General features: G+C 41.1%; 1 protein-coding gene across 1 annotated transcript; it reads right to left on the bottom strand.

Annotated features, from left to right (window-relative positions):
- Positions 1–1,394: 1,394 nt before the first annotated feature.
- RPS26 (ribosomal protein S26) lies at positions 1,395–4,791 on the bottom strand. The gene is made up of 4 exons (XM_078597508.1): positions 4,345–4,791; positions 2,106–2,283; positions 1,716–1,849; positions 1,395–1,492 (listed from the first exon to the last, which is right to left on the bottom strand). Exons 1-4 carry the CDS (start codon positions 4,411–4,413, stop codon positions 1,451–1,453), a joined length of 423 nt encoding a protein of 140 aa, XP_078453634.1. The 5' UTR covers positions 4,414–4,791; the 3' UTR covers positions 1,395–1,450.
- Positions 4,792–11,711: the final 6,920 nt, after the last annotated feature.

Below are 11,711 nucleotides of genomic sequence, written 5' to 3' on the forward strand. Positions count from 1 at the left end.
TAATGATTGAGCTGTATTTCTTAGGTCAAAACTGTAACGCTTAAAATATCAAATCCATAAACAGGTAACTTGAAACTCAATATTCATGCACATCACTTGGAAGATTTGAGGCTAGCTGCCCTCCAATGCTGTTGGCCTAAATTGCACCATGCACGTGAATCTACACACATTGCCAGGATATGTTACAGTACCTGTCATGAAAAGCTGAATGTTACTTTTGAGATGTGAAATACCATTTTGATTTAGTTGAAATTGTAATCAACCATCCCCTCTAAGATTGGGCTCGTAAGACAATTTGCAGTGTTGCTAATAAGGTGCACGATTAGTTAAGGATGCTGTGGCATCAATGTGCAATAGCCTACAGCTAGCTACCCACATGTTTTTCATAGAGTATCCTTTACGCCAAACCCAGTGGCAGCTGTCCGTGAGCACAAGGTGATTTAGCATTTGGCTTGTAATCGGCCATTAGTCTGCCAGCAAAGGGCGATGACTGCTATGTGTAATCACAATTATGCTGCATCGGCAAAAATTGCTATAAACATGCCTGTTAACTGGGGATTTCGACTTGTAGGATTGTACTATATTTTGGAATATTGAACAGACAAGCTAAAATATCAAGACACTGAACATATTTCCCTCTGCATCTTAACAAGGGAATAATTCATACTAGACCCAGCAGAAATCAAATATCTGCCTGGAATTCCATTATATGCCCAGCCATATAATGCATTGCACACCTGCTCTCCGTTTTAGTCAGTGGCGAGTCTCGAGCAGTGGTAACAAGCCCTCGTGCGGGGTCAATCTCAGGGTTGTCCTTGGCCCCCTGCTGTTTGCAGCTTAACAGCCTCTTTTTGGCCACCTCATTGAGTGATTCCAATGCATTTGAAAGGATATCGGGGCACGCAAAGGCACCTTTGCAGCAATGGTTCCGAGCTACCGATCCTGCTCCGTTTCATGCAAATTGACAATGAGCAGTAAAGCTTTTGCGAACATTTTAACAAACTTAACATGTTACATTGTGAAATCCATATTAAAGCATAATCGAATGTTGCACATCGGCTGCCAGCAGAAAAAAAAATTGCAATCACATGGCATTTCAATTTTTAAATATGTTCAACCATAAGGTTATACTGTGGTAAAAGTAGGCATGCATTGAAAATAACCAGCTCAACATGTCCACCTTATTCTCGTTTATAATTTGTAAATGTGCACAACTGTCAGTATGTATGCATCAAATTTTGAAGCAGCTTTCATTACATTAAAAATGTACTAAAACCGTCAAAACCTGTTTGCAAACACAACCTTTCCCTTCAAAACTAACGATTCAATGTTGTTGCTAATGGCATTACTGTCTACATTATACATTGGCCAAATAAAAGAGAACGACAGGAAAATCAGATCTTTCAACGTTTATTGAACATGGTTTTTGCTTCCACAACGTTCCGTTGGTTTACACGGGCTTTGGAGGCGGTGGCACACGAGGAGCCTGGGCCTGTAAAAACAAAGTGAATAAAAGTCTCACAACAGAACATTGATAGTTTTGCACTTGTAATCTATATTGGATGTTTGTACTGTGCATACAAATAAAACGAGATGGCATGTTTTTTTCCAGAGTGAAAACTGGATCGTGACATTTGTCCCAAAAAATCGTGTACGGCTGAAATGTATTGTAAAATGTCGTGCAAAAAGTAGGCTCAAGTGCCAATGTGACCTACCCCAGCAGGACGGAACCTTGGTGGAGGCGTGCGGTCCTTGCGTGCCTCTCTCGACCTGTTCCTCACCACCTTGCTATGGATGGCGCAGCTCACACAGTAGTGCAGCTTGGCATACAGCTTGGGAAGCACGTAAGCTGTGTAAAAAGACACACCACAATTAATACAATTTTATAGTTTTAAAAATATTCTGCATAACCTATGTCAATTAACATTTGATATAACTGGATAAGGTTCGCTCTAAATGAAGCACTTGTCAATGCAAGGTCATGAAATCAAAAAAAGTCTGGTTTATTGCACTCAAGTCACATTCATTTCTGGAGCGCTAAAATTAAAGCTTTGGATAATGAATGCTGCAAATATGTAGTGAAAAACAAAACTTAGGACCCGTACACTCAAAGACGCTGGCCTCGGAGATGTCACGCACAGCTGCAGCCTCCACAATGTTTCTGATGACAAACTTTTTGATCGCCTTATCCTTGGGCACGCAGCGTGCACAATTCGTGCAGCGCACCGGCTGCACATGGCCACGGCCCTTCTTCGCACGCCCGTTGTTCCTCCTTTTCTTAGTCTGGACGAGAATGTGGACAGAGGCACGTCAGCTAAATTCACAATAAAACAATATTGCCACTTACGTTACCAATCTCACATTTTTGCATACAAATTTACTCGCATATTCCCATATTAAAATGTTGGTCACAAAGTCCATCTTAGCAAACAATCATTTACTAGATTTTCTACACATCATTTTCAGTATTATCAGTTCTCAAGTGTATCTATTCATGAAATGAGATTAAACTGTACTTTACCATAAATTTACGTTTAATAACGGGAGCCTCGCTATCTCATAACACTTATGACAGTCACAATTCTATCCACCAAATTTAGAATGATGTTCACATTTGAAACAAGCCAGTATACGCATAGCTGTGTAACCCAAATTGGATATAAATCGAACAGGTGACTTAAATTTCCCAAGATTGAGAACTTAACTTTGATTGGGTAGGTACATGATATTTCATATGTATGGAGGCGTATACACAAACCACCAAAGCACATCCACCATCGACCATGTATACAAAAGCTGACCGAGGCACAAATATGACTCACGGAGACGGCAGTACATTAAGTAAAATGCGTATTACCTGCACATTCAGCTACCCATAATCGCATTCGATATTGGTTTAGTGTTTTTTCCTCTAAGACAGCCATGCCAAACTGTTCCTCTGAAAACAAATCAGAATTGATTACATTTCTTTGGTAGTGCTAGGAGTTTCGTTTAAAAGAGGAAGCTAAAGAGTGGGGGAGGTTTTACCAACGCAGTATTAAGAACGGTCTAAAGAAGTTCAACGTACATCGACGAGTATCCCCACCCACATCATTGGATCACGAGCGCTACGCTAGCGAAAAAACTATTTTAAAATCAAGGCAACGTTTTAAACGTCTCGTGAGTTTTAATTCGTAAGTAATTTAGCAAATCATTCCATGGATAGAGGGGGCATCCTCGTGAAGTGCGTCCTTAGCCGTCGGCACTGAGCAGTATTCCAGTTCAACAGAGCCAGTGCCCGTTCCCAGTGGCGGCACGTACGGTACAACCATGCAGCCAGTCGACTTCCGAGAAGAGGGGCACTCGTTCGAGCAACCCCGGGAGAGATGCCGAGCCCAGTCGAAACGTCTCGTATTCTTTGGTTTGCCTCGTCTTAACCCTTAACAAGGCTGTTCGCGGTTTAGTCTAAATTCACTAATTTAATCATAATCTGCGATTTAGCTCATACTTTAACGTGTAGTGTTGTAACCAGTGTAGTGTAAGGCAAGGGGATCGTAGTTATTGTACAGCTTTAGTTTACTACTCTGTGTAGCTCTAAGTGTGTGGTATTGGAAATGGTACGTGTAGTGTCGAGTGCGCGCTAGCGTTATGCTACGTGCCGTCTGATATTTTATAGCACTGTGTATAGTGTTGCTCTACTTTACACATTGCCACGCATATCGTACGTATATTACGCGTAGCATATTTATGAAGCAGTCTATGATTACGTGTCGCGCCGGTTGCGTATGGACTATGATTGAAATTGCGCAGCGTTCTGAATGTAGTCAAAACCGGCCTCGCAGTTACATACCAACTTTAACTCAACTAATATCAAAGCGAAGTTAAAAGCAGTAACGAAGAGACTCGGAAATCGCTGTTCAAGGGAAGTTGCATGACCCCAATCGCCAGGAGTGCGATTGGGACCGTACAAGCCAAACCACGTCCTACACAGTAAACCGCTGCGTTCTGCACTTTCAACTGAGCAATAGCAAACAATAGACACTCTCTCTTTCGTCTGAGCCATCTCGCTGTGGCGAGCAGACCTCGACATTAGCATCGAGCCCCTGCCGAACACGCCGCCGCCGCTATAGAAGACGAGGCCCCGGGTTGAAGCCCGAGCAAGGCCTCAACACATGGCGGCCGCCGCCGCACCCCGCCGTCCCCAACACCACCGAGACAATTCTCGCAAAGAAAATTAAACGCGCGAACCGTAACACGGGTGATGATACATCGATAAAGTTCAATAAAACGGCGGAATGTGTGTGTGTAAGGGAGAAGGAAATGTGTGGGGGTGAGGAGTCGGGGAGGAGCGGTGAGGCGACCCACCATGTCGGCAGCGCAGACGGGGGAGAAAGGAGCGCGCAATGCACTCTGGGAGCCACTCGCACTGCGCATGCGCGTCACGAGGGCGCAGGTTGGACGCCTTTAAAATAAATAAATAAAGAGTCGAGTCGTGGCAACGGCGCCGCGCGCGGTTTTGTGCGACGATTCGGATCGTCGTCGTTTTTCGGTGGCGTCGCTCGTGGGATTGTGTTGTGAGGCGCAGCGATACTGCGGTCGAGGTACAGGGGTGAAAGTGTACCCGGGGACCTACTTTACGGCGAAACGCGTCACCGGCTGAGAGATATATCAACGCGCGCGACATCCACGTGCGTGTCGAGGAGGGGAATCGATTATCTGCGATGTGCGCAAATTGCGCTGCGCGATTCCGATTTTTGTCGCGCGAGTGCTGGAATCGAGGAGTCGAGTCGAGTGATGTGGGCATGGAAGAACGGAGTGAACGAAAGAATCTCAACCAACGTCTTTGGGGCCGTCCATAAATGACGTCACGCGATTTTGGACGATTTTTGACCCCCCCCCTTCGTCGTCACACGGCGTCACAAAAAGTCAGACCCCCCTTCAAATATGACGTCACAAAGCTCTGCCCTCGCCCCCCCAAAAAATATATAAAACATGTTTCAAATCGCTATAAACTATTGTCATTGTTGTGCGTATTTAATGTGGCGCTACTGATGTTGTAGGAGAAAACATTTATTAAAAAGTGATTTAATTAAGTAGAACGTCTTGTCTAAATGTATTTAAAGTTGGGCATTTTGATGTGACGTCACATTCCTCAAACCCCCCCCCTCGTCACACATCGTCACAAATGTCTGACCACCCCCCCCAGGTGCGTGACGTCATTTATGGACGGCCCCTTTGGTTTATCGCGCCGCAATAAAGTTCAGTTCAAAACGAACCCACTGACGACGTGGTAGTTCGCAAAACCGTAAACGTTCGTGAAGAAAAGTGGAACTTATCCAAAGAGTGGGCAAGAGGTGCACGGCCCGGGAATTGCACTGAGTGACATTCATGTGAACACACGCGCCCGTAGAATGTTCGGCAAAGGACGCAGGTTCGAGAGATCGTTGACTTTGTTAAAGTAATTGGGCTTCAGCGTTACCGTCAGCGAGTCCAGTGTCGTCCGCATTGAGAAATGTGCGTTTAGAAATTTAGATGATTTGGCTGCTATGCATTTCCACGCGATAAGCCACTTCGTTGAGCTGTCATCTGCGGCCAAGTCGCTTCTGAAAAATTAACTAATAAAATAAAACAAAGTTTATACATACTCTTTGGTTCTTTCGGTAAAGTCACGTAGGTATAAAATAAAATAAATCACGACGTTTCGATTGCAACACAAGCAATCATCACCAGGTGGGAAAACCACAGCAAGAAAAAAGTTGTTTTCGCTGAAGTGGGAGAGCCATCCAGATATAACACAGACATAACTTCAACCGAGAAGATGGATACAAATTGAGCAATCATTTGAAGGATGTTATTAACCAGGTAAAACCCTAACTGCTTTGTAGTGGTTGTCTTCTTTCATATCTGCCGGGTACTGGTCTATTTTTATTATTACACACTTTTATTTAACTCACTCTGTTGTTGTTGTCGTATCCTCAAATCTTGTAACTCAATTTTAACCCACTTCCCAATGTGGTATCGACTGCAAACTTGGTATACTTATGTCATACTGATGACAATACGGTATTCTATCCAAAAATAAAAACAATATTTTTTACCATTATTTTTTTATGTTATCTTTCGGCTTGGGTCTAATTGTCCACGCTCAACTCACGTTGCCTGTAAATCACCACGGCCCCTTACGTTATGGCAAGCCTTGCGGCCACTTCCTGGAGTCGTGGAGTTCTGCCATTACGAGTACGGTACATTTAATTAAAGCGTGTTTAAAAAAAAAGTATTTTTAAATATTACTTATTCCGAGTTATCTCCCCCCCGCATCCCCAGCTCTCTCGGCCTCCCACTTCCAGCCCCGCCCACTTCCAGCCCCGCCCCCCCCACTTACCCCCCCCCCCCCCCCGACTTACCCCCCCCCCACTTCCCCCCCCAGCCTCACTTCTCTCTCCGAGGCCGAGCGTCCACGCAGCGTTCCCCTTATCCGCCCTCCTCCCTCTCCCCCCTTGCCCCTCCCCCTTTCTTACCTATATAACCTCTTACCACGGCATCTTTCACTTCCACATCAGCAAAACAAGTTTCTCTTGCTGTGGTTTTCCCACGTGATGATTGCTTGTGTTGCAATCGAAACGTCGTGATTTATTTTATTTTCTACCTACGTGACTTTACCGAAAGAACCAAAGAGTATGGATTCCTGCAGTCACGAAAGCTTCAAATCTGGATTAAAGTTTATACATATTCTGATCACCGTGTAATTTACTCTCCACGTGCTAAGATTGCACTAGCAGTAGGTGGCGCTAGCGTTCCGTCATCTTATGAACGCATGTGGTAATAATCATTGACAGTTCGGCTATTGCTGTTTTTTCTTTTGTCAACCAAAAACAATTATGAACCTGATGATTAATCCCTCCTCGCTGCAGAGATTCCACAATCCATGGTTTTGATTTTATTTACTTTTACCGTCACATTTGCGTTTGTCAGTGTTTTGTCGTATACATTGCTTTGTTCCATTTGGCTGCTAAATACAATTTACATAATTTAATGGGAGGAATTGTAAATAATGAATTTTAACACATGGTTCAATCCATGTATGATAACTGTAAGAATGCAATCGATGCCTGATTTTATACATACAATTATCACCATCGTGTATTAAGATTAAAACAGTTTAAATATATGCTTGTGTCACTATATTCCCTTATATTACGTGCGAAATGTACGTGCGCAAGGCATGCTTGTATACTGCGTTATGTATCGTGTACCCATAAATATATATGTACATGTGCAGGCTTTTTTTTCAGTCCACTGCTGGATGACAGCCTCCCCACGATGCCACCATGCGTCGTCTGCGATGCCATCTCCAAAGTGGTCTTCCACTTTGGTGTTCACGCTCGGCTGCCATACAATCACCAGTCTCGTCAACCAGTCATCAACCATGTTGAAACTACTGCCGGATAATAAACATCTACCCAAGCCACCGTAAACATCGCATGGTCCTGTGATGTCACAGTCCACTTAGCACCTGCATTTGGGCTGATTTCATCGCTCGTTCTCTGCTGCTCAGTAGTGACACTTCATCCAACGTGGCATCGTTTTTTCGAGCGACACGTCCTGTCTCCAAGCCACTTTTCTCAACACTAAATTACTGTACTTTATATCCAACCATGTAAGTTCTTGGACGAATGCTTCTTTACTTACTTCAGTTTCATCTTCTTTGTTCTTTCGGTAAAGTCACGTAGAAGGGAAATAATAAAATAATACAAATAAAACATAATAAAATAATTCTCACGACGTTTCGGCCACAACGCAAGCAGCCGTCCTCAGGCTTGGCAGCGTACATAAAACAAAGTTGTAATGTCATATGGATCAGAAACATGGATTTTGATTAAAAGAAAATGTGTTAAACTGAAGTAAAAAAATTTGATTTAAAGCTTTCGGGACTGCAGGGATTCATCTTCTTGGTTCTTTCGGTAAAGTCACGTAGAAGGGAAATAATAAAATAATAAAAATTAAACATAATATAATAATTCTCACGACATTTCGTAGCCGTCCTCAGGTGAAGAACAGGTCTGTTGGAAAGACAGTGTCTGAATGAACACCACCAGGCTTGGCAGCGTATATTTAAGCTGGGTTGGAGGGGGAAGAGCGCCTTGACAAAGGAATTTGCATATCAAGAGGAATTTAGCATATTTATGGGAAATGCAGATATGGGATTAGTCATACAGTAGCTCAGCCTATTGGAGAGTATATTTAGTATATTGATGATACTGATGTAGTTTATATTTTAGTTTCTTACGTGGTGGTTTAACTGCTGCAGCTCCATACTATTAACATTCCTTCCCTTTATTAATGCTAAACCTACTCCCTCCCTTTGATGCTGCTAATCCTGCATAATGCACGGGCATAATATGACTTTGAAACCCCCTGCCCACCTCCTACGCATTTCACAAGTAGTGACTAATCCCATATCTGCATTTCCCATAAATATGCTAAATTCCTCTTGATATGCAAATTCCTTTGTCAAGGCGCTCTTCCCCCTCCAACCCAGCTTAAATATACGCTGGCAAGCCTGGTGGTGTTCATTCAGACACTGTCTTTGCGACAGACCTGTTTTTCACCTAAGGACGGCTACGAAACGTCGTGAGAATTATTTTATTATGTTTTATTATTTTATTATTTCCCTTCTACGTGACTTTACCGAAAGAACCAAGAAGATTAATCCCTGCAGTCCCGAAAGCTTTAAATCGAAATTTTTTACTTCAGTTTATCACAAAAATTTTTTAATCAAAATCCATGTTTCTGATCCATATGACATTACAACTTTTTTTTATGTAGGCACAATGGTAAGGTGCTCTTTATGGTAAAATTCAGCTTACTAAATTCATTATAAATTGCTCTTGATCCCTTTATTGTATAACTGACCCGAGCTGACTTCAATAACTGCGAGGTGTACATATTCTATTGTTTTTCAGTTGTGCTCTGCGAGATATCTCCAATTGTTAAATAACTTGTACAATACATTTATGTTATCTATTCTGATCGCAACTTTGCAGCCTTCTGTATGAAGTATTTTTTTTACATTTATTGTAGGTCATGACTATTGGATAATAATGACTTTGTCACCAGGAAATGTGAGATGGTTAATGTTTCTCCAATCACAAAACATCTAATGCCGCTGTGAATAACTTTGGCTCTCATTTTCTCAGAAGTAGGTAATTTGTACATTTAATAACCAAAGCTTAATAGAGATAATATGGAGAGTACATTTAGCGATTGTGTTTTTGCCAACATGCCCCACATTAACGAGCACAGTAAAAAGAACAGCTTTAGAGTGTAATTTATTTCCTGAATCATGTATGTTTATATTGCGTACGATGTCCTTATCCTGGGACAAACAGCAGTGTACACAAGGGGATATCACTTCATTAAATGGTAGACAATGGTACACTAATTGTATTACCATAAAAAATGGTAGAATATTAGATGTGCATATTATTCTTAATCCTAATCACTACACAACTAGGTTTTAAAATGAAATCGCTTATCAATTATTTTGGGACTTGTAACTAGATATATGTGAATGTCTTTGAAATATAGATGTGTTGTGCTTCGCTGTTGATTTCGTAGACTCGTGCTGTTGCAACAGTTCTACGATTTTCGAGCAGATCTTTTTTATTTATTCCAAATGTATTCTTTATTAAGTTGCAAATTGATATTGAGAATAAGAGGGTATTGAGCGGTCAACAATGAAATAAATAACTGTTGTATGCAACTCATGGTTGACATGTTTTGATCGATGCTAAATTAGCACTTGGTTTGTAAATTTTGAAATAAGTTTATATGGATCCATAATTTTTGTCGTGAATTGTGAACCACTCAATCGTAACCACGTCTAATCGTGCGATCAATATATCTTTAAATAAAAATGCAATGTGTTAAAATGTTGTCTTCATTTTGTTCAAATGTCTAGAAATACTGCCATCATCGACATTTAGTAGTGGTCTCCTATGTGTCCTGTTAATTAATTCCAGTATGAATCACTGTAACCTGGAAATATTAAATCACTGCTTGTAAAATTGGCTCCACAGCAGCAGTATAAAAGTTACATTCTTTTACAAAATAAATGTAATCGGAAAGTAAATATTTTACATGTAAGAGCTGGCAGTCCAGTTTTGGAAGTTGAGTGTGTATCCACTGAAGAGCCACATCCATGTATTTTGGAAAATAATTCAAATGTAATCACTTTTGTACTTCAAGAACCACTCAGTTTATGCAAGCACACTCTCACACTAGTGCAGCCAAACATAGCTTTATGCAACTTAATTATATATTTCAATAACCAGTGTAAGAGATGACATCTTGTATATGGCCTGATCTATTGCTATGAAGTATCACCAATTGAGTTGGAGCAAAATGCCACATCAAAACAGTCAAATGCTATAAATTATTCATGCTTCTATACTGTAGAGCAACCTTTTAAAGTCTATGCCCATGAGGACAGTTATTTGTAGTGTTTTCCAATTGCGTTAAATGTCCATTACTTTTGGAGGCTGTACTCCTTGGATTTGTGCCGAGAGCATGTTTCCACTTCCCATGTGAGTTATTGTCAGATGAATTAAATTATGACTAAAAAAATTGTTACCGTCTTATACTGTCAACATTTGAAGAATTGCTCTGATAACAACTCCTTTTAACAAAATACCATATTTTCTCAAAATATAGCTTTGTGCATGGTGCGTTACCAAGTCTGTGCTTTTACGTGCACCTCGATTGGAATTCAATGTACATAAGGTATGGAAATACTGTATGAACTAGCAAACCCAAATTAAGTGTGATTTATATTCTTGTGAATCCACGTGAAACAATTACTATGACACATTGTCTTCACAACTATTAGTAAATTATATTGTTTTATTGGGATGTTTTGTATAAAACCAAAGGATACATAGTCCATAACATTCTAGCATATCAACCCCCATGGCTGGGGAGGCCTTTATTTGGTAGTGGATTAAAAAAGGTCTGTAGTTTTATTTTTACACAGCTCATAAAAAATACAACAGTATACAAAATACGGTTGATGTCTTTAAAAAATTTTAGAGACCTTGTTAAGTTTCCATTACAGTAGTCAAGTTTCGAAGGTGATTTTTTTAAGCCAGCCAGATAAAAGTGCAGCCGTATATATTTAATGTGGAGATGCATTGGTTGAACCTTGCCTCATTTTTATGACGTCAATGAAAACAATCATAATTCCCCGAAAGTGCCACCAGATCTTGTTTCCTGGAATCGAGTTTCAGGTCACTTAACCTGAAAAAAATTGCCTTATGTTTCCAGGGTCTTACAGATATTGTGTGCTGTCTGCCACTGCCCCGTTGGGGCTATGGGCCCAATTCCTATAGTTATTTTGGCCATCCTGCTGCCACTGTAATTCATATGCGGGCCCAAGCCTTTTCACACTTTACTTAGAGAGTGGTCCATTCTGCACAATTTCACGTGCATTTTTGGTGCCTCCATCGACAAACCTTTTCCGCATTTGCACGTAAAGCTTAGAGCAAGCTTTTGGTGCTCTCGGCTTCCCAGAAAGCATCAGATTGGAAGCTCACATGCATACGAAGATAACATTGTTGATGAAAACGAAGATGATGATTATGATCATGATGAAGACTATGATGATACATGGATATCGTTGATACGGGGATAATGTGGCTTATAATTATGAGTGTTTCATTGCTGTTGCTTCTGAT

The sequence above is a fragment of the Lampetra planeri genome, chromosome 1 (assembly GCF_965212315.1).
Source record: "Lampetra planeri chromosome 1, kcLamPlan1.2.h2, whole genome shotgun sequence".
In the NCBI taxonomy this organism is placed as follows: Eukaryota; Metazoa; Chordata; class Hyperoartia; order Petromyzontiformes; family Petromyzontidae; genus Lampetra; species Lampetra planeri.

Coding starts and splice junctions, on each gene's coding strand:
- RPS26 (XM_078597508.1), bottom strand. CDS start 4,413: ATGCGCAGTGCGAGTGGCTCCCAGAGTGCATTGCGCGCTCCTTTCTCC. Junction 2,284..4,344: donor CCGTCTGCGCTGCCGACATG/GTGGGTCGCCTC, acceptor ATTCTCGTCCAG/ACTAAGAAAAGGAGGAACAA. Junction 1,493..1,715: donor CAAGGTTCCGTCCTGCTGGG/GTAGGTCACATT, acceptor TTGTTTTTACAG/GCCCAGGCTCCTCGTGTGCC.